The 23971-nt window shown below is 35.5% G+C and overlaps 3 protein-coding genes across 3 annotated transcripts in view; 2 read left to right on the top strand and 1 right to left on the bottom strand.

The window, feature by feature from the left end:
- The window catches only part of LOC106099834 (5'-AMP-activated protein kinase subunit gamma-2-like), an 11671-nt gene extending 10753 nt beyond the window's left edge, over positions 1-918 (bottom strand). Inside the window, exon 1 of the mRNA XM_013278502.1 lies at positions 575-918. The gene's annotated coding sequence lies outside the window, so the exon portion shown is untranslated. The remainder of the gene's footprint in view (positions 1-574) is intronic.
- Positions 919-5290: 4372 nt separating this feature from the next.
- LOC106099843 (probable nuclear hormone receptor HR38) lies at positions 5291-20079 on the top strand. Its single transcript, XM_013278520.1, has 4 exons — positions 5291-6031; positions 15683-15759; positions 16017-17445; positions 17866-20079. Exons 1-4 carry the CDS (start codon positions 5968-5970, stop codon positions 18129-18131), a joined length of 1836 nt encoding a protein of 611 aa, XP_013133974.1. The 5' UTR covers positions 5291-5967; the 3' UTR covers positions 18132-20079.
- A 379-nt stretch (positions 20080-20458) lies between these two features.
- On the top strand, positions 20459-23693 carry LOC106099666 (vacuolar protein sorting-associated protein 52 homolog). The gene is made up of 7 exons (XM_013278267.1): positions 20459-20948; positions 21177-21322; positions 21403-21970; positions 22080-22235; positions 22601-22719; positions 22789-22912; positions 23017-23693. The coding sequence occupies exons 1-7, from the start codon at positions 20697-20699 to the stop codon at positions 23644-23646; spliced, it is 1995 nt and encodes a 664-aa protein (XP_013133721.1). The 5' UTR covers positions 20459-20696; the 3' UTR covers positions 23647-23693.
- Positions 23694-23971: the final 278 nt, after the last annotated feature.

Here is a 23971-nt window from a genome sequence, read left to right as displayed (position 1 = left end):
TAGTCTTAGACTCCAAAAATTAAACAAAAAAATGGGACCCACCTGCAAGCATTACCTTTCGGATAAAAAAAGAATTATCCAAATCGGTCCTCTAGCGGCGGAGTTATGCCGTAACACACATAAAAAAAAAATAAAAAAAAAAAAATAAATAAATAAATATACCGACGAATTGAATACCTCCTTCTTTTGGGAAGTCGGTCAAAAAGTAGTTCATTACTAACAGAAAATTATTCTCAATGCCGAGTATCATACCTTTATCATTGTTCTTTGTTGCTGCGAATATCGACCTTATTTATATCCGACATTAAACAACAACCCGTTTCATACACACTCACGATACTTGATTAGCCGCCAAATATTATTTCTACTTTTGTAGCTTTTAACTCGTGATAACGTGATCGATAATTACAGGACCCGTTTGTCATACCAAAACTAATTTGACAACATTCCTGCCAACGATAACATACATATGATCGCTCGGCAATGATACAATTTTATCGGCATTTTAAAACATAACCTCAAAATATCTATGCCGTCTGCTCGGAATATATTAATTAGACTCGTATGTACTTACAATAGTTATCATTGCGTCGAGCACCTTTCGCACTAACTATTTGCGAACACTACACACACACACACACTGGCAAAGTGCATATTGCACTCAATAGTACACGATAGTTTTGCATGCGTCGCGTTTGTATTGAATTTCGACACGACTTTAGAATTCACTGGTGGTTTGTGCAGACGTTGTATAATATGGCCACTGGGGCTGTTATTGATGATAGCACTGTTTTGTCAGAAGAGACCGCCATGCCCAATTAGTACAATTTACAATCGCACACAACGTTGAATGTATGCGCTGACGGCATCGAAACAAGTCGCGTTCACGCTATAATTCTCTTGCGCGCCGTTGATGCCGCTGCGTTCACTCAAATACGAGCCGGCGCGCACACATGCGCGTGGCTCGCGGCTACACGCTTATCGATGGGTGCGTATTAAATATAGATGACGCCAGGGGGCCGCGGCGCGGGGTGCGTTCTACTCGCAGCTGATGTATAAAAACTGTTATCAACTTGATCCCACAGATTTTAAGACAAACATGTTATACAAAAATAACGCTTATTTCTACATTATCACATATCCGAGTATAGTACCTAACTATGCTCATAAAAAAACTTCATTTCGTACGTAATTTTTTCATTTAATTAGTTTTATGCCTATTTTATACAAACATTTATGTAGTTCAGATGTTTTGCATGTTATATATTCTAGTAGTAATTGTAATTCAACTCACAGTTTACCACGCCTATGTTACTTTGTATTTCATTGCCATAGTCATTTATATTCTGCATCTTGATGTAGGTAATGTATTTTAATGTAATAAAATATTATTAAACTTTAATCTAGTAATAATCGAAATTCAAATGACCTAATGTCTAAATGTAAAAAGAGCAACTTTGTTAATTTACAACAAGTTAATCAGCACAACTTACATTTGTCATATTGCCGAACTCCGTATTACGAGTTCTCAAGTAACTACTAATAATTCAGTTTATTTAAACTATATCGAAACTAACAAAAATAATAACCTAAAAAAAGTTTTAATCTTTGTTCACAGTTTACTGCAGTTTAACATTTATCACGATGACGGAAAATTGTATTTATAAAACAGTAATATATGGAAAATGAAGCAAATGAGTATGAAATGAAAACCCATCAAAACTATAATGAAGATTTAAATAATGGTTAAAATTTTATGACTTACCTCTCTCTCTTTTTTTCCTTTAGACTTTCAGCTATAATCCTCAGCTACATATAAAATAATATTATTTTATTTTCTCTAAACTCTTTTATTTCAATTGAATTGCATCGATCGCACTCAAAAGCAAACTGACACCAAACAATGTTATTGGCGATGTAATTTTGTTACGACTAATAATAATTAACCATAAGTCTGTCCCCTACAGCCTTACGATAATGATGTCGGGTCGAAATTCACCTTTATGTTATACTGGGGAAAGTCGATTATTATAAATACAAAGTAAATTGAACAGTATAGCAACAACCGTGAAATTTGAGTAACAACTACATCTTTTTTGTTCTGTTTAGTTTTATATGGACTAATTCTTAAAATTTGTAATATGAATAGTGTCAGTGTTATGGAAAGGCGCGATTAGGCGTTCTACTAGGGCCCTGGTCAAAAAGGGAACACAATCTCACGTAACCCTTATAACCCCCACCCTTAAAGATAATGAGGGCGCCTTAAAAATCTCGTCCAGTACGCTACTAGCTCTAGAACCGGTACTGATTATAAAATTATATAAGCCAGGGCTGGGGTTAACACAACTGGGGAGGATTCTTAGTTTTATTGTAATAGTTATGATGACTACCGATTTCCAGCTTTCCTAACATTTTAAAGAGGCGCTGTGCGGTTTCACTAGTCAATAATTGTTACTTACAAATATAATTTACCCGATCATTAATCATCAAGAATATACGACGATTTAACTTGTCAAAAATGTTTAATTAAATCTTATTTACGAAAGTCAAATTATAGCTTTTCCTTACTGTCTTGATAAAAACTATTTTTTTTTATCTTTTAAAATAAATTTAAACTCAGAGGTAACACTCATACCGCTTCCCCTTTGACGGATGAGCAAGTCTTTTGTCGATGAGTCGGCAAAGCGGCCGGCATCGATTATAAGTAAAATTAGAATAACTGGACGTTTGCCCGCGCCGAGCAACAAATAGTACTAGGGCATGCGACCACAGACCGCCGGCGGGCCGCAGCCGACCGCCGACCTGCCGCAAATACATGCACTGAATGCGGACGCCAAGGAAGACTATAGACTGCACTAACGACACGCAAAAGCTCGCAGTATTAACTACACTAAATTTCAACTAACAACTCTATACAAAAATTTAGTAATTTCTGTTCTTGGATAAAATTACAGGCCCGGCGGTATTTCTATAAAGTTTTTATGACAGTGGAGACTTACTACCAATACCAAACTGAAGAAATCACTTTTAATGCAATTTAAAAGATGTTTGTTTGTGATAAAATAAACAACTAAACGAGAAAACTTAAACGATTCTAAAACCGTTTGTTTAACCACTACGGACGTAACGCATCTGTTTGTTTTACTCCAAAATAAAATCAGTACAATCCATAAAGTTTCGAATACAGTTGACAATTAATCAGGCAATCTGTCAGAGCGTCCCATATGCGAAGAGAATAGACTGGGTGGCTGTGTATAGCCGCGGTGAGTCGCCCTCGCAATGCGGAAGGCGCGCTGCCGGCGCTGGCGAATGGGGCCGCGATGCGCCGGACGCCGCGACGCCGCGTCACCGCTGCATTTGTCTCCGAACCTCGATCCGTACCTAATTGCGTCCAACGCGACACTTATACACAAATACTAAACACTACGATATCTATCGACTAGTGTTTGTACTACTACAAAACTTCGTAGTAATAATTTTGACTCATTTTCTATCAATTTACTTACTAAGGTGGGTTTTAGTACTAAAATAAATTCAAGCATATTTGTGCATCAACATTAGTCATCATTAGTACTCAAAAACGCAGCTTCGCCTATGGTTAAAACCATAACGAAAACCGCCAACAGTATATAACTCTGTTGCACTGTGAGATTGTGACCTTGAAACATATAACGTAATCTGGTTGTATTTATAAAACGCGAATAAATTTAAAGAGACTGCATTAGGTAACAGCATTGTCAAATAATTATGGGACTTTCTGAAGCTAGAGAAAAAACAATGTTTAAAAAGTAATAAGATAGCTGTTCACTCGCAACATGTTGATAGTTTATAAAATTAAATAAAATAAGGCGTATAGGAAATAAATGTATTGAAAACCGCTTTAAATCTGACACAAAACATACTAGCTTGGTATTATTATTGATAAGCCTCAATTGTTATATCGATTGAATGCTAACGACCCAATAAAAAGTCTCCGGAAAAAACGTTTGAAATTCTTTTAAATTCAGTCACCGTGTTATAGTGCCAGAAATTCTAAAAATGTTTTGGATTTAAGAAAATATGATAGGAATTTTAAAAGGCACTAACAAAATTAATCACCTAACTACAAACAGTACACACAGAATACTCTGTCATATAAATTGAGTAAAGTATATTTTTGATTTCCAAAAAATATTTTGATATTTTTTAAATAATTGACGTTTCACCACAAAAAGGTGTCTCGGTATGAAAACAATTCCGATTTCAGTCGTACGACCCGCGTTTAGTATCAACAGTAATTACGTGTAATGACACCTAATTACGGACAAAGAATTTTGGAATTTACGCACGAAAACCAAAAGCTCCGCAATTTTAGTGCAATCATTTTGTAATTGCTGCCCTCAAGTTGAATCCGTAAGCATAACGTTATACAAATATTTTCATATTTCTTGCTGATGAGATCACGTCAACATACACATGTGTAAAGAACGTTGAATCTTACAACTTCGAATAAAGACTGAAAGACAATCATGCATTTGAGCTGTAGCTCAACGGTCAGCTCAACGGCGTACCGTTGATGATCTGAAAGCACAAACATAAAGTTTATTTTTCAAAACTCCAATTGTAAAAAACTATTCAACTGAATACATAGAAGCATTTTATACTATTCCAAAAATATTTCTTCGTAAGTCACTTAATTCTAGGGTAAGTTTAAATGACCTTAACCCACTTTTTAGAGCTTGCTTATCATGAAGTTATCTTACCACTTGAGACAAAATAAGTAAGTGCTATAACTTATGAAAAATAATAAATTCATGTGATTTAATATTAAAAGAACTTCTTTATTTTCGTATTACAGTGTAATGTAAGCTTTTATTTCTACGATATTTAACAAACCATGTCATTTTTCAACATCTCTTTTTAGTGAAACTTTACGCCCATTAGTGACTGAACTCAGGTTTGAAATCAGTACTCATTATAAATAACCAAATAGGATCGCTAGATGTGGCGAAATTAATGTTTTATAGCTTTGAATAATCTAGTTTTAGTTTTAAGTTTCGATTTCACTCTCCTGAATATTCATACGGAACTTTATTTCTAGCGACTATATTTATTAATATCTACATATTATTTAGGAATTCGACAAAAGCTCGTTTCGTTTAATTTATGATTAAGTCACCACCTTCACTTCCATTATAACTCAATTTTTACAATTAGAAATAATAATTGCAACCCTGTAATTAGAATTTGTTCATGAAACAAAAACATATCTGTATTTCAAATTATTAACGCTCACCTTCCAAGAATTTAATAAAAGCTTGCAATGAGTTAAATGATATCACATTTATTTTATTTTTTTTAGGGAAGAGTCCGTGGGCAGTAAGCAGCGGGTAGCGGGTAGCGGGCAGTGGGTAGCGGGCAACGGCGGGCAGGCGGCGGCAGCGCGCGTTGTGGAGGCAGCGGGCGTACGAAAGCTCCGCGTACTCGCAGTGCCGTTAGTGCAGGCTCGGGCGGGCGGCGGGCGGCGGGCGCGGGCGGGCGGCGGCGGGCGGGCCGTGGGAGGTACCGTTAGTGACGTCGCGCGTGACGTCGCGGCCGTGACGTCAGACGGCGCGATATAGCCGCCAGCCTCGGCGGCGGCGGCCTCAGTATCGCACCGACCGTTCACCGGCGCGTACTTCCGCGCGCTTTCCCGCGAGCCTTCAGAGCGACTGAGCGACCAAGTGAGTGAGTGCGCGTGCAGTGAGTGGAATGTGCTCGGCCGCATGAGGATCCTGCTGAGCGAGCTAGGACTGTCCGGCGGGTGCCTCGACCTGACCCTGGAGCCGTGCGCCGCATCTCTGGACCCCGACAAGCCTGCGCCAGGTCAGCGCCCGCACGACGTTTCGCGGACCCCTACTTCTGTGTTTATTTTCGCTTTCGTTGTGTAGAACCTCTGGATATTGTAGACTCTGTGTGGAACTGTCGTGACGATGGCCATCGGCTAGGATGCGAGGTGCGTTGCTGACGCCCTCCAACAAACACTGCGCCCTTAAACGATTCCAACACATACGTATGTAAACCCCTTTTTGTTTTCTTTATTTATTTTGCTGAAAACTTTTTAATTTTTTTTCTTTTTATACCCACATCTAAATTTTATTGTTTTTATTTTAACCAATTGTTTTTATTTAATGATTTGTAACGTGGTGAAATTTTAAAAGAAAAATTAAAAAGTTCATGCTGCTTAATGCATAAATGTTTATAGTTTTTACAATTTTAAGTAAATACAAATCAATTTAACGGAGAAAAAAATTAAAACTGTGTAAAGCTTTTTGAGAGCTTTAGAGAATTTCCTAAGACGATGGACAAATAAAAATTTATTAATAAAATTTACATATGAAGTTCCGATTCCTTATTAATCTAACATTATTATTTCAAATTCGTAAGTTTCATTATGTTAAAAATATCTCACAAAAAATTAAAAACGTAATTAATTACTCAAATATTGTAAAAGACAAGAAGTGACATAAAATAAATATTATGCGTCTGTGGCCGGCGCGTAGCCGACGTAAACAAACATCCGCATTATTCATTAACACCACAGAAAAGCGCTAAATGTGCATTCGACACCGCTATTGAAAAGTTTCGGTGTCACAATAACTTTTACTGTTACCGACGACGCGAACTAAGCGCGAATATTGACGAGGTATAAAAGGCGGCAAAACACTTCGAAACAATTCTGAAACGGTCAAGATGACACTCGCCGTATTTTAACATTCCAATAAATTGTATTTGCATTTATTTCTAAAACATCATCTACCTTTAATTATTGTTTAAAATGAACTTGAAACACTTTAGATGGAAGCTTTCTGATACAAATTTTAAGCAACTCGCGTTATTGCATAGATAAATAGATGTAAGTCTATAACATTTAGGCATTCTTTTGCTTAGTTTGACTTTTTTAAATCACAGTCAATTACAATTGATAGTTTTCCTTAAGTTAAATTCCTTCAAAGCTTATTTTTGGTTTATTAATTTTATTCACCGTTTTTCTTTTTCCTCTCCAATTATTTAACAACTAAAAAAAATCACAGTGCTTGTATGAGAATTATCAAGTAAAACATGCGTATTGGTATTCTAACATCTAAGTTCGATAAAATCAACATTCAATATTTTACGTGCCATACATTATTAATATTTATGAAGAGATTAATCAGAATTTTGTTAAAAGAAACTATTGTATTCGAATGCTCTGCTGTTTTTATCCAATACGGAAACTTAGGCGTTAATTTTTAAACGTTTACAACACAATATTCAGTGGCGAGATACAAGAATACTTAAAATCTAGTGAGTTGGATACAAAACCGGCCGGCGGACTGTCATTACGGACATTAATATCGGCTTTGATTAGCTAACATGAAATTAACTCGCGAACATCAAATATTAGACCTGCGTCCAATTTAGTAGAACATGTTTTGCTGTCATCGAAAAACGTAAAATGCTCGCTATCGGTACAAGATAAAGTTTAATTAAGTATTTACGAAACGGACGGTATATGAGTGAGTTAATTCCGTTTTTGTTTGTATCGGGGCGTTAGGTAAGACTAGTATGGGATGTCGAATGTCGACGGGCCGAGGTGGCGAGGTGTATGGCCTCCGGGGCTCCATCTTGCCCAATAGCCTGTCGCAACCGGCAGACGTTGCACCTGCCGAGATACAAGATGCCTTGCAAATTGCCAACTACCAATATTGTAACATCTATAATCTCACTAATATCCTCTCCGCTACACAATTGATGACGGGAATGCTAAATACTTTATAATTTAAAACATATAAATAATAATAGAAAAGAGTTTTCTAAAAGGTTTACTGAAATACATATATAATTTCAATTCCAAACAGCGTAAGATTTTTATAAAGACTTTTTTTAATAAATCACATCTAGAGAAATTAATTAATAAACTAAAAATATAGACACACGTATTGTTAACCGATTTCTAATAAAAAAGGCTTGATAACTTAAGTAATATTTTACTTCCATTGAAAATATCTCTTTCCAGTATACCGGTGAGAGGTGATAATTGATCGATGTCTATTCTTAGCCTTTGGGATGAACATTTATCATGTCACTAAATATTAATTACATAAAACACGGCACTAATTTGATTTTCCGCTACTTTACACACAATAGATAACAACTTTCACCTTTCGCAAGTTTGTAATATTACTGGACATTAATGTCTAATGCAGAATCAACAGAGGTGGGGTAGAGGGGTCCTACCATAAAAACAAACAAGTTTCTATAGCTTTTATATATCTTCTAAAAATAAATCTGAATGTTAATACGTATCTACAAAACCACTTATAGTTCTGGATGAAATTCAGCACAGATATAGAACAATCTGGAAGAATACGTCGGCTACTTGCTAAGATTTTTAATTCCGCGCAGATGAGTTCGCGAGCAAACCCTAGTAGGATATAACATAAAATAAATTATTAATGTAAATAGTTATTAACTTCATTGAAGACTTTTATAATAGAGATTAGAGAAACCTAAATAAATTGAAAACATATTTTTTTATAACAATTATATTATCGTTTAAAAGTATAGTATAAAATTTAGTAATTCAAAATTACTTAAACATAACTTTAGACCTAGATTGGTATAAGAAGTTATTGTTATTCATATAATATAGAATTATTATCATAATATACAATTAATAATAATACATATTAAAGTATGGTAAATAATATGTATACTAAGCTTGTTAATTCCAACATCTAAGATGTAAGTTGAATCAAAACTTTAAGTTTAAACGCCTACCCTACGTGAGTGGTATAAGACCAGGGAGATCATGAACCTGTCTGTTTGTCTGACGTCAGTAGCAATTTCTGAAGTGTACACGTATGTATACGTATTTGATAAGGCTTGCTATCAGTCGCGGCTGGGATGACGTCACCGGGGTAATTTCGCTATCCTGTCTGCTCTCTGCGTCACTTTTACTACGGCCGTCTCATCCCCGTAGGACCGTTCGCTGTCGCGCGTAAAAGTTTTATCGACCATTAACCTACATGGACTAACATAGATTATTTTACATTAGGTATATAATTTATTTTATATATATATTAGTGGAAACTAACATTTAAAACATATTGAAACCTGTTTCGTCCCATCTATAAAAAAATCAACGAAATAAATTACTTTCACTAAACCTTTTTTTAATATTGAAAAAAATCATTGATCGAAGAGATCTACGATCACGAATATGTTTCCTTTCTTATTTTACAAATCGGCTTACGTAAGTGTTAATCACTATGTTTATATCGCAATTTTTATATAATCTGATAAAGAGCCCATTAGGTTTAAGCACGCTGCTGCTAAAATAAAAGCGGCAAGTGTTTAATTCTACGGCAAAACCAGCTGACGGAGTCGCATTTTTAGTCATTCATTTTGCGCGACTCTATCGCTTTCCGAACAGAAATTACGTCACGCGGTCTAAAAATATGCCGGCGTTAGGGGATGGGGGATGGCGGCGCGATCGAACACCGCCCGTGACGTCACGCGCCGTATTACGTGGTATGACGTCACGCATCGATCCGCGCCCCGCTTCAAGGACGCCCTTGCCAGCCGCGGCCGGCTGCCGGCTGACGGCCGCCCACCAACTTCCTCGAAACTTTGCGCGTCGCCACACGGAACACTGAAAGCCACAGTAACAACTTGTTATTAACGGCTTACCGCTAAAAGAACAGGTTTCCTGGCCTATTAACTACAATTTTCCTCTTAAAATCATAGCGACTTGTTTAAATTCAACATAGTGTCACTTTATTAATCGTAATATCTTGAGGCATATTTATTTTCCTAACGAATTACGACAATTTTAATGTTTAGCCTACAAATGCACGTGGAAAAGTGTTGTCTCCGACTTTATGTTATTGCAATTCTCTATGAACAGTAGGTTATTCCCAAAGTTCTATCATTGGGGTTTTCTCAGGTTTTCCCAATAAAATTCCCAAATAGTTACTATTGAACTTTAGTAAGTTAACTTGTACGAAGAGATATACAAATATAAAACCAAGTATCTCTGATTCTGAGAATAATGTTTTTATCATGTTAATATTAAAGTTACAATCGGCAAGTCGATATGACCACTTAAAGCCGAGTGTCAACATTGAAGCCATTTTATGACAACAGTGCCCGATTGTGAAATCCTCATCGAATAAATATTCCCATAAAAGTCCTTTTTTTCTTTCGAACGAATAAAATAAACACATCATCCAAAATTGTATAACAATGGAGATAAAAATTAATTATACATGCATGTGACAAAACATTATTTCACAATGCGTCTGCCTACTTTGATTCGAAGTTATTGACATCAAATATTGATTTGTCTATTTAAAGACAGATTTCCTAGAGGCTGTGTGTTTACAAATCTTACGAACCACTATATTACACATCACCTTTTGTAAATACACAGTTGAACACAGCGCTGGCGCAGTAACTAAATGTTACATTCGGTTCAAAATTCCCTTATTCGAATATCTGATAATTAATTTAGTACTAGCATCGTCCACGACTCCGTCCGCGTGAAATTACAAAATATTATGAAACATTGCCTATCTAACTCACTGAAAACGTAGCTTTTTAATGGTGAAAGAATTTTTGAAATCGGCTCAGAAGTTTTTGAGTTTTTACGTTGTAACGTATTGTAATCAAACAAAGATTTTCTCTTTATAATATTAGTATAGAAAAACAACTGCATTATGCCAAAATTCTTCTAGATAGTATTACCCTTTGGCGGTAGTCTATCGGTCTAGACTTTTAGGTAAAACTCGCAACATTCAACAATCCAACGCGTTGCTAACTGATAATATAAGTTTTAGAACATCAGAAGAGAACAGAAAAAAAGAAATGAGGAATAAAGTAAAAGTAAAAATAAACGTAGCTAATATCCAAAAATATGTAACATAGATTGTTTTCTATTTTTTACTCACCCATCTACATCACGAGGAAATTTGTAGTTACCTTAGTTCATCGTCATCTTTCTCCTTATCCTCCGCCCGTAGGGTCGGCGCAACAGGTTAGTTATTACTATTTAATTTTTAAGCCTTTATATAAAATACTAGCTGTCGCCCGCGACTCCGTTCACGTGGACTTAAAAGAAATGAATAGCCTATGTGCTCTTCCAAACTATCCACATCTATGCCAAATTTAATCGAAATTCGTTCAGCCGAAATTCATCCATCCATCTAAACTTTCACATATATAATATTAGTATGATTATTCACGTGAATTATACATCTATAAAAACTTATAGAAAGCTTATCTAGAAAAAGAAAACTATCGTGTGAACATTATCACGTTGTTCTAAAGTAGATTTGCATAAGATAAGAGTGTGTAAGTCGGCGTTTAGCTCGCCGACAGGCTAGCTAACATCATTAAGGCCGTTGAGAAACTTTTACTAAATTTGCAAACAAGAAATACCTCTAACACGTTTTAGCGAGCGCAAAATAGAAATTAATTCAAATTTATTCCTCCATATACCTAGTTATATAATTTTATTTTATACCAACCGCAGTAGTTTGCCGTCAAGGTCATCTCAAGTATGTTTGTGTAAAATTTAAAACTTAGTCTGTGGAAGATAACGTTTTATTTATATTGAACATAACTACAAAAATAACTTTTTAAAGTGTGCTTTCAAAAGCTTTTTATAATAACGATTAAACCATTTTTATTTAGGCACAAAAATCTTACAGACCCTAAATCAAAGGAAAATATGTTTTTTCAGTTTTGTAGCTTCATTTTATCTTTTTGTTGCTTAAAGTTTAAAATACATTTGCTTTGATCGGAAACTTAAAAATATTTTATAATCATAATTTGATATCAGAGTATGTTTTTTTAACGATGAAACCTTAAAGTAGGTTTGTTCACATAATTAAGGTTAACAAATATTGTATTTAAATATTTACATTTTGTCGACTGATTAACAAAATCAATAAATCATCGACAAATTAAGCCATAAAAATAAATCCCACTACATATATGTATGTATCAAACATATTAATGTATTCTATGCAAATATGAATACAGAATAAGGTACAAGTGTAGTAATAAAAATATACCTACGTATTAAGAGGCCACTCCTTACTTAAAATTAAGCTGCAATAAATTGATACCAATAGATTAAAGAATAATAATAGAAACGAGATCTTCGTAAGAACGGGCGCTCATCTTTGATTAAACCATCACAGAACAGTTGTGCGATTGTCCATTGTTTCGCAGCCAATTCAACTGTTTAGATGCACAATTAAAACCGATTAGTGTGCGCACCTCCATATAATCACATAGTAATCAAAGCGTGACTAAACAGTTGAGTGATACTTTAGTTTCAGATGAACTTACGCTCTTACCCTATCTTTTTATTCTATGTAGAAATTTACACACATCAGTTCCAATACTCGACTGATTTACAAAACATAGGGTTTATTTTATCTTCCTCCTTCTTTTTTGGAACCAGTTTTGTTTTATTCTATCCATTAACACCATTCATTGAGGAAAGTATTTCAAAAATGTCCAAAGCCAGCAGTTTCTCTAACACGTCAAACTTTACGTAGGAACTCGATTCGCTCCGGCAATTTGAGAGCAAACGTCAGAGCCGATGACGTCACTGCCCCCTGCCACCCCCACAGGCCTATCGCGGCACAGCTGATAATCTGCAGCGATACGTTGAACTGATACGGCACGCAAATTAAGAGCTTTTCCATGTAGAACATAAAAAAAATCTAGATGACGTTTATGTGTGCTGAAAGTCTTATATCATTTCTTTGGTAATATATAAAAATACCATGTTCATAGTAAAAAAAAAAATCAATCATTATTAAACAATATAGCATTTGGAAGTCTGTATTTTTGACAATCTTGCGAACATTTATACCACAATATTAAATACCATAAAGTTTGCTGAAAAATTCGTCAAGGGGACACCCTAGATCATCTTGTCCAGGCATCCATTAATTAACCATAGGAAGTTGAACTCCAAAAATATTTCATCATTTACAAACTTTAAAACGTTCGTTACAATTACTAAAGTGAAAACTTTTACCTATAATAAGCTTAGACAAAAGCTATGGATTTAAATTTCTTTAAATTTTTGGAATACTCATTTTGCGCAAGTTCGATAAACACACGTAATCGAAATTACGTCCTCGCCCTTGAATTACCGTGGGTTATCAAACTTCAAACGTAACCGAAAGTTCGTCACAAGCTTGCGTATTTACGTGACATAGTGATTACGCAGAAACATTACATTACAGCCGTCATTCATGGCGACTCCCCGTCTAACAACATTGGAAACGTGCTACGAAATACGTCACAATCATAACAAGTTAGAACTAGGAATAATCAATACGTAGTTATAATACGCTAGCGCCATCTATGTTACAACAACGGAATTATATTCCTGGTTCTGAGCTTGGATGCTTTCAACCCCCGGGAAGTTTACCCTTAACGTATAGATGCCGCTGGATGTCAAACATGCCACTACCTTTTATTTTTTTTTCCGGGAAACAGGTGGGGTTAGAGTAACTTACATAATACTACTTAAATCCTAGATGCCACTGTATTAAAAGTTGAAGCTTATTTCTCTATACTTAATTAAATCGTAAAAATAAGCTTTATTCGATTAATTAAGTTATCATTAACATAAAAATTATGTTAACGACATGTAATGATACAGGTAGCAATCGCAGTATTATTGTGTACTGCTAAGCTACAACTACGCTTTAAAAAAGCTTTGTCCCGAATTATCAATAAGTCCAAAACCGTAAATACTTATCAACTTTTGAGTATTTTCTAAATCTTAAATATTGTTGACAAACCAACTTAATTTTACATAAGCTATGTGTGTTTGGTAAGCAAACATTAAACATTAATTTTCTTTTTTCCGTTCGAGATTTTATGTTTTAATTATTTAGAGTAAAGAAACAAATTGGACCTGTGAGTTCTTTACTAATTACTAAAATAAGTAGCGTTTTAAAATCGAGAAATGCATTACAACTCTGGCAAACGCCGTCTGAATCGTTTTCTTTCTGTTGTCCGCTAACTTTTCTAACATTTATTTAATTGCTCTTTTCGTTAATTCTTGCAACACATAATTATATAAACAAACTATATTATTTTAACGATGTAATTATGAATGCATAAAGTAAAAAGTATACAAGTTAGAAGTGTTGGCGTAGCTTGTCGTAGCACTTAGGGCGGACGACAAAAGGAACTTTTAAAAATAATTAATTAAATTAGTAAACGAAAAATCACTTTCATAAAACATATCACAAAAAATCGGAATGTGTTAAAATTGTTCTATTATACCGTACTTCAAAGTAATTGAAACAATAAAGTGTATTAGAACAAATCAAACGACAGAGGACAATCGCACATACTTCAACGTTTTCAACGGAAAATCTAAGCATATGAAAAGAAATGTTTACTCAAACAGGAAGACGATTACAGAATTTGTAATCATATTTTTCTAGTAAATGCCCGGGTTCACAAACAGCAGAATTTGTCTCGTTACAATTTTATGTCTAAATAAATACACAGTGATCAAGTTTTAGAATTGGAAGGAGCATCACAGACATCTTGAGCTAATTCGTATTGTTCTAAATTAAATAAAAGTGAATAATTCCATAAAAATACTTAATAGTTTAAACAATTTTGTGGAGTGACAGAATATAAAAAACTATTTTGATATTAAATTAAAAGCTAGCCTGAAAATTATTTCTAAAGTACCCGGATGCTTAAATATAAAGTTTCTCGATAACTTATGTTGATTTTAAATTCGGTTTAATGTTGATCTTACATCTACTATCTAATGATTAAAAAATTATATACTGTTTTTACTTTTTTTTCTCTTATATGATGAATTTATTAATTATTACTGCCTTTTATAGTTTCAAATATTACTTGTCAAGTAATAATATCAAATACAGTATCGTTTTGTTTATAGTCTAATAAGACAGAAATTAATGGTTCTCATCATAATAGAAATTGCAAATGCCACTGATTTCATAACCTCCCAAGGGAGTTATCGCCTTTTCGCCCCAAAAATTTTCTAACATCGTCGATGAATCATTATGGAACTTAAAATCAACGTGGTATGATTTCAAATGCAAAAATTAGGGCCGTTCTTTTGTAGTGTTTCTTTACTAAACATAGACAACTTGTATACATAGGATTCAATTTTCGGGGCGTGGCGAATCAAGCACCGTGACACGTTGTATTCAAACGGGCAATATTCGGCGGCAGAACTGCAGTATAAAACAGGAGACCTTTCTGTTTCACCATCATTCTGTACGACACGGGGCTAGTGTTACAACGAACAAACGCGAGAGTATATCGATTAGTCAATTACGCGTGTCCGTGGTGAAGGAGGAATCAAAGTATGTTCGCCGAGGGTAAATATAAATAATGCATGGATCGTATAGCGTGATAGTTCAAAGTGCGACGCCGATGCCCGCCGCAACCCGCCGCCACCCGCCGGCCGCAATTCCACGCATTCACGTTTCGAACTTCCTAACTATTTGGCTATTTTAGAATTGTGAAGTCTCCAAAGTCTCCCAACTGATGGTTATGTTCCAATAATAATATGTAAAAGATTTTATACGAGCAAAATTAGATTTTGATTTGCAAACAAGTTTTGGTAAATTTTGAAATATTGTTGTTGCAGGGCCGAGCGCCATCGAGCCGCGCTCGCCAAGCGCCTTCTCGCCAAACTCCTCCAGCATGCTACTGCTGCAAACACACGTAAGTTTACTCGTATCACCTCTAAATAAATACAAATAGAACATTAGTTTTCCTTAAGCTTACATTTGAAAATGTACAACTAGAAAATTATACATGATTGACAGTGGACAATAGCAAATGACACTATGAAATAGTCATTAGATCAGTCGGAGTAGACACGCCATTGGCTTATCGCCGCCGCCCCTGCCTAACTTTGCCGCCTACCACACTGCTACGCCTACATTATTGATTTTCTAAAGTTTTTTTTTCTATTACAGAGCAACTACGGTTCGTCCTTTACTGATCTCTTATCCTCGCAGTACCGGGAAGATTCCACGGAAATATTAGAAGAAAACTTAGATCCGTTTCCGGACGTCGAATTTCACGCACCGATTCCCCTTGAAATAAAATCGCAACGAGCGACGCCAGTGAGCGAGACCCCATCGCCGACACTCGGGCCCGCCTTGCCAAGTTTCGAGGAAACTTACTCTGTTCGATACCCGAAGCAAGAAATGGCAGAATTCGGAATAAAAATGGACGAAGATTGCTACAACGTGAGCGCGTATTCCCATCAGGGACATACATCTACGCAGCTCCTGTATCAATATCACCAGCCTGCGCTTCCTTACGTCCCCTCCACGTACTATGCTCCGGCACAACCGTGCAGTCCAACCTTTGACACGGGAGGGGTCGCTACCAATCAAGACTCCTATTCCTTGCCTCCCTTTCCTAGTTCCATCGATTTGCATATATCTTCTGATCAAGGATCAAGACAACGCCGGGCGTCGTTGCCTGTGCAGAGATCGGAATCCAATAGTTCCAACGATAGCCCGAAAGTTCACGGAAGGGTTCAGTGCATGCAAGCATCTGCGCCTAGTTCTGCGTCGAGTTCGCCCGGTGGAGCTGCCCCGGACGCGGTGGCCGCGCGCGCCGCGCCGCCCTCGCCAAGCCAGCTGTGCGCCGTTTGCGGTGACACTGCAGCCTGCCAACACTACGGAGTTCGTACTTGCGAGGGCTGCAAAGGATTTTTCAAGAGGACCGTGCAGAAGGGTTCGAAATACGTGTGCTTAGCCGAAAAATCATGCCCAGTAGACAAGAGAAGACGAAATAGATGCCAATTTTGCCGTTTCCAGAAATGTCTCGCTGTCGGCATGGTAAAGGAAGTAGTTCGAACCGACTCATTAAAAGGTAGACGTGGGCGATTACCCTCTAAACCTAAATGCCCTCAAGAATCACCGCCGAGCCCGCCGATCTCCTTGATCACTGCTCTTGTGAGAGCTCACGTGGATACCTCGCCAGATTTTGCTAACCTCGATTACTCCCAGTACAGAGAGCCGAATCCTATGGAGCCCCCTTTGTCGGACTTAGATGTAATTCAGCAGTTTTACTCGCTGCTGACGACGTCGATCGATATGATAAAAGTGTTCGCGGAGAAAGTGCCTGGGTACGGGGAGCTGTGCATAGAGGACCGCGAACAACTGTTCGCATCGGCGCGGCTGGAGCTGTTCGTGCTGCGACTGGCGTACCGCACACGGCCCGACGACACCAAGCTCACCTTCTGCAACGGCCTTGTGTTGGACAAGCGCCAGTGCCAGCGCGCGTTTGGCGACTGGCTGCACGCCGTGCTTGATTTCAGCAATACGCTGCACTCCATGGACATCGACATCTCCACCTTCGCCTGTCTCTGCGCATTGACTTTGATAACAGGTATGTATGGAAACATATTATATACCTTAAAACATTTTGATAGTAAGCAGTAGTAGAAAGTAATCATACTAATACTAGAAATGCGAAAGCTTTGATGGATGGATGGATGTTTGTGAGAGTTTGTAGCCTAAACACCTGAACGAATCTGGATGATATTTGGCATAGATGTAGAGAATAGTCTGGAAGAATACATAGGCTAACCACTTTTGTCCTTTTTTTAATTCCACGCAGACGGAGTTGTAGGCAAAAGCTAATCTTGAATAAATCACTCGGTAACTCATTGTAATGTTATAAAATCTCTGAATTTGATCAAAGAGGAGCTCGAGCACCTACGATTTTTCGCTATTTTGATTACATATATTATACCTTCATAATATGTTTCTTTATTAAATTATTAAAGCTGCATTCTCATTGTTACAGAGAGGCATGGTCTGAAGGAGCCTCATCGCGTGGAGCAGTTGCAGATGAAGATCATCGGGTGCCTGCGCGCGCACATGCCGGGCTGCGCGGGCGCAGCGGGCGGCGGGGCGGGCGCGCCGCACTTCAGCCGCGTGCTGGGGGCGCTACCGGAGCTTCGCTCACTGTCAGTGCAGGGTCTGCAGCGAATCTTCTACCTGAAGTTGGAGGACCTGGTGCCACCGCCGCCGCTCATAGAGAACATGTTCCGCGCCAGTCTGCCCTTCTAGGCGCCCCGACCCTTCGCATCGCCTTGCACGATCCCCGAGGACCATTCCCCGCCTTCGTAACACGACTCCTTCTATCCTTAGAGCCGACTCTGTTATTTTTATAAGTGTTTACTTAGATTTAATATATTTTTAGAATAGTTGGACTTTGGACTGGATATCCGATGGAATCGGTTCACACTCGATTTAAAGAATTTTATTTGACAAAAAAAACCTTAACATATAAGTTTTTCGAGAGATTTCGATATTTATTACATAAGCTTAATTTATTGTAAATGTACATTTATGTGTGGATCAGTTTTATCTTACATATTTATAACTTAATCTAATTAAAAGTATAGTTGCATTTGAGTTACCGTTCGTGATCCGATGGCATCTCGTCGTACAAATATTCCTATGTTATTTACTTGTGTATTATTTAAATAAGAAAAATCTAGTCACAAGACTTACTAATGTAAAATTTGGCTTGTAAACACCGAATTTTATAGTTATATTAATGTTATGAGCGACAAGGAGAGGCACACAACGCGTCAGGCGTCAGGCGTCCGGCGGCCGGCGGGCTGCGTGGTGCTGCCTCGGAACAGGAGTTGTTGGAAGTTACCTTTTAGGTTTAATTTATTTTATATTAATAATTTTTGATGATAGAATGTTAACGTAATTTGTTATAGTGTTTGTACGAGGTTAGAGAAAAAGTTCAGCAACAAGTTTACATCACGATACTTCTTTAAACTGCGTGTCTTAAAGAGTACCTTCCTAGTTAGATAACTAATGTATATCGTAATGTGAAATTGTCCTACTTGTTTCTAATTATTTAAGTAGATATCAAAAATACATATCACTTTACCTATGTAGATAGTGACAAAATAAAAATGCCCCAATGAGTCCAATAATTGGGACTAATCAATTGTGATTTTTTTTCAATAGTTTAATGAACCCAACTATGGTGAAAGGTTTTTGTATTAAACAACCATAATAATCTGATTATTCCAATTACAAACCCTTAATTATAGGATCTACTATCGGTGCACTCAGTACAAATGCTAAATGTAAATAAATTGCTTAAATTATTTATGATGTTTAATCGCACTGCATACAAAATGCATATTTGTTACCTTTATTAAAAATGTAAGGTAACTGTTTAAAATTATACCCTAGAACCTAGAATGTAAAAATTGTTATTGTATAGAAATAATATGTGATAATTTTTTTACGAAATTTATATCTATTTTGATACATATTTAACTGTGCTGAACTTTTTACTCGACGCCTAATCTCCTTTAAATGAATTAGTTAATTTAAAGTAATTTTTAATTGTAATTAACAAATTATTTCCTTATTCTTTTTTACGTATGACTATTTTTATTGTTCTGTTATACACAGCAGCGTAAGTGATATGTAGGTGTAAAAAGCACAAGGCATTATCTTTTAATCCAAAATCTCATTTTGTATTTTGCTTGCCCTTAAAAATAGATAGATTTTATCTTTGATGTTAACGTATTGTACATGACACGCTCGGTTGTGCTTTAGAAATAGTTAAAAGTTTTAATTGTACCGCCAATACCGGAACCAAGAAGCAGATAATGCAAGTGCTACCTATTTGTTAAACTTATTCGTCTTTCCCTAGATTTCTATGAAAACATTCCAACATTGTATTATTAAAAAAATCACGTTATTAATACAATATTTAACATTCACGTCCTACCCACTTCACCCTTAAAAACGTAGATTGCGCTGAGTAGAAGAGAACAATCTATTACTATAATATAAACAATTCAACATAGATCCTTTAGAAACTTAACGTATTCTTTAAGTTTCATAAATGTTAGGACTTTTACTGCATTTCTTTTATATCAACAACAGTTTGATGTGCTTTTGTTACATGTTATACAATTTTTTCTTTGTAAATATTTCGCCCCAATAATACTGACGCACATGCGTCAATTGAAATATATACTTTCTTTCATTTATATTCCATCTAACACCTTGACCCTCGATGTTTCTACTACGTGAAGACAAATATAACAATCAGAGGCCTAAGGAAACACGGAGATAAACTTTGGAATTTCCGGGTTACTCATTCCAGCTGACAAGTAATAAGCTGTGTATTTTACCTCTCTATAGCACTTAGACCAATTCAATTATTTGTGGAATACGAAGCTGAGTTTCCTTAAAATAAAATAATGACATAATGAATGCTATAGGATAGCTGTACTAATACCAAAAAAGGGTATTACAGAATAATCTGTTATATTAATACTTAAGGTATATTTAAGAAAGCCGACCTTCCTTGGAAAGACAACTTTTTTTAACTAATTAATTTTTATAACATCTGTACTTGGCATCTCTGCTCTTATTTTACTCTTTGTTTTTTGTCGCCTTTGACATGACAGCAGTTGACAGATGACAGCGTTGATAGATTACTTGACAGCTGCACTTAAATGTTTATATTGTTTCTATTTTCTTATTTTCATAATTTTTCTTGACTTTGCTTTCTCCCTGTGATATCCCATGTACTATAACACTAAAATTATACTTTGTCCTGTATAAAGAGTTTAGTAAAGTGTAACAATGACTGAATCAATAATTACAAAAGACACTTTGGACAAGAATCTCGAAGACTATGAAATTCAAGAAGTTTTAAAGAATGGCACAGACTTGCGAGAATATGCATTACAAATTGATAAAGGAATCAAAGAAGCTGAGAAAAATTCAGTTGCAGATTATTTAAGAGAGAGCGAAAATATCGCCTCTTTGCATGGCCAAATAGAAGAATGTGACGGTATATTAGCACGCATGGAAAGTATGCTATTGGTGTTTCAAGTCAGTATTCACAATTTTTTTAATAACAATATCATAGTTGTAATAAATATTTGATTAAAATTTCTTATTGCTTTGATTTGCACACAAATATCAGTAACAAAAAAATATTCCTTCCAATTTCAATGTGACTAGAAAAAAAATAATGGTTCCGAAGTTTCTCTGATTTCAAAACGGAAAGAATATTTTAATAAAAGATACTGTTATGCTTTAATTAAGATTTTCTTTCAGAATGATTTAGGAAGTATAAGCAATGAGATTATCAGTTTACAAAAACGATCTGTCAACATGTCAGTACAACTTTCAAACAGACAAGCTCTTAAAGGACCCCTCTCTTCTTTTATAGAGGATATGGCTGTATCAGAAACACTAATATTGTAAGATCTTATTGTTTAGATAGTCACTTATTTCTGAAGTAAACTGTTATCCTGTTTATTTACTTTTTGGCATTTTTCAGTGGAATTAATAATGTTCCCGTAACTGACAAAGAATTTATGGTCCAATTGGCAATATTGAATCAAAAGATAAACTTTGTTAAAGAACAAGATTTCAAAGAAACTAAAGCCTGTCATGATGTAAAGGATGTTTTAGAGAAGCTCAAAATAAAATCCGTTGCAAAAATAAGAACATACATCTTAGAACAAATATATAAATTTCGTAAACCAATGGCCAACTATCAAATACCTCAAAATGCAATGTTGAAATACAAGTTTTTCTTCGAATTTGTTTTGACTAATGAACGCAATGTTGCTCAGGAAATATGTAATGAATATATTGACACTTTGAGCAAAGTTTATTATTCCTATTTCAAATCTTATGCATCAAGATTAGATAAACTTAAATATGAAGAAGTGCCAACAAAAGATGATCTCATGGGAATTGAAGATGGTTCTAAAGGTGGATTTTTCCAAAAGACAAATCTGAAAAATAAAAGTACTATATTTACGATTGGCAACCGAGGTGATGTTCTTGCACAACAACTTGAGGCTCCAATCATTGTTCCACATGCACAGCAGAAAACAAAAGTAAGTTTTAGAAATTACATTAAAATGTATGAAACCTGATACCTTTTACCCAAGTGTTACTTCAAGTGTCTAAAGGGATCAAATAGTATAATCTTTTATTTTGTTCCAGTACTCCTATGAAGCATTGTTCCGAAGCTTGCAATATGCTCTAGTAGACAACAGCTGCAGGGAATATTTATTTACTACTGAGTTTTTTCACGTAAAAGCCAGTCACGCTCAAGAGCTTTTTGACAGAATATTGGGAAAAACGTTATCATTGCTTGTGGTTCGTATTCATTATTTTTACTCAAAGAATCTATACTAATATACTAAAGTGTAAACACACACTACTTCGTGGTGTAAGATGTCAGCAATCACAGCATATATATTCGAATAACTCTCTTCTCAATAAAAAGCCCTACACATATGATACAATTTACGTAATAAGATTTCATGGGAAAGGGGCCATAAACTGCAAGCTGCCAACATTAAGGAAGCAAGGTTATTATGGTAATGGTAATTTTGACATTTGCAATTGAGAATTTGACAAATGTCAACAATAAAATAAAGTTTTTATAATTTCAGGCAGATGAACCTGCACAAAAACTGTAGTATTAACATGAAAGTGCCTTTAATTTGAATTATTTTCAGAAAAATGTAGAAAACTATGTACTGGAGTGTTATGATTGTTTAGCACTATTTTTGTGTATACAATTGATAAATCGTTATAAATGGATGTGCCATAAAAGAGCTGTGCCGGCACTAGACAGGTAAATACAAAGATTTACTAAAAAATAGATATTTATATACTTTAATCTATTTAATGTTTTATCTTTCAGTTATTGGGATTCACTATTAAGTGCGTTGTATCCCAGATTAGAATATGTTTTGAAATTAAATATTCAGAGTGTAAGGGAATGTGATCCAGCTAAGTTGTCTAACAAAGAACTTGGTCCTCATTATGTAAGTACTATGTATTATATAATCTACAATATCCGGCTAAAAGTCTATTGGTAGTAAAATCGCAACAGTTCAGAGGGTAAAATTAAAAATTATTAATTTTTTAGATTACTCGAAGATATGCCGAATTTTCCGCTGCAATGTTAAGCTTGAGCGAACAATTCCCATCTGAAGAATTAAATAATCTCCTATTAATGTTACAAGATGAAGTACATTGTTTCTTATTAAAAATGGCAGCGGAATTCCCTCAGCGGATACAACAGCTTATATTCTTGATAAATAATTATGATATGGTGCTTAGTATATTAATGGAAAGGACCAGAGATAATACTAAAGAGGCTGAAAGTTTCAGAGAACAATTACAAGCAAGGAGTACAGAATATGTTGAAGAAATACTAAGTCCACATTTCGGTGGTTTAATGCAGTTTGTAAAGGAAGGTGAACAGTTACATGAAAGTGGCAAAACTAATGAGTTAGCGAACTTAGAAAAGAAATCAATATCTTTAGTAGCATCATTCACATCCAGCTGGAAACAGAGTCTCGAAGAAATTCATAGAGAAGTTCTTGTGTCATTTCCTAATCTTGTGACAGGATCAGGATTATTGCAAATGGCTCTCACCAACTTTGTACAGTATTACCATAAGTTTGTTAAATTGTTGACACCCAATGCACGAACCCAGCTGGTCAATATCCATGTTATAATGGTAGAAATTAAGAAATATAAAACGAATTATTAACTTATTTAATTATTAATCTTTATATCATAGTAATATTGTAAATGCAAAAGTTTAGATGGATGGATGTTTGTTAGAGTTTGTAGCCTAAACTACTGAACAGATCTTGGCAAAGATGTAGAGGATAGTCTGCATGCCTATGCCTATGTGTTTACATAGGCTGCATACTTTTTTGTTAATACCACGCATACGAAGTCGCGGTCGAAAGCTAGTTATAGACATAACTTAAATTTCAAAGGATAATTATTATAGTGTTTTATGCTTATTTTCTTGTTTGTAACTGTGACTAAAAGTAGACTTATTTTAGAAACGGGATGACATGAAAATA

The sequence above is a fragment of the Papilio polytes genome, unplaced genomic scaffold (genome assembly GCF_000836215.1).
Source record: "Papilio polytes unplaced genomic scaffold, Ppol_1.0 DF824102.1, whole genome shotgun sequence".
NCBI lineage: Eukaryota > Metazoa > Arthropoda > Insecta > Lepidoptera > Papilionidae > Papilio > Papilio polytes.
The sequence above is the reverse complement of the archived record's forward strand: the minus strand, read 5'-3'. Positions and strand labels throughout refer to the sequence as shown.

Excerpts from the sequence above, each read along its gene's own strand:
- LOC106099666 (XM_013278267.1), top strand. The coding sequence starts at position 20,697 with ATGACTGAATCAATAATTACAAAAGACACTTTGGACAAGAATCTCGAA. Across the intron at positions 21,971-22,079 it reads ATGCACAGCAGAAAACAAAA|TACTCCTATGAAGCATTGTT; the intron begins GTAAGTTTTAGA and ends ATTTTGTTCCAG. Across the intron at positions 22,913-23,016 it reads AAGAACTTGGTCCTCATTAT|ATTACTCGAAGATATGCCGA; the intron begins GTAAGTACTATG and ends TTAATTTTTTAG.
- LOC106099843 (XM_013278520.1), top strand. The coding sequence starts at position 5,968 with ATGCGAGGTGCGTTGCTGACGCCCTCCAACAAACACTGCGCCCTTAAA. Across the intron at positions 6,032-15,682 it reads TAAACGATTCCAACACATAC|GGCCGAGCGCCATCGAGCCG; the intron begins GTATGTAAACCC and ends TTGTTGTTGCAG. Across the intron at positions 15,760-16,016 it reads TGCTACTGCTGCAAACACAC|AGCAACTACGGTTCGTCCTT; the intron begins GTAAGTTTACTC and ends TTTCTATTACAG.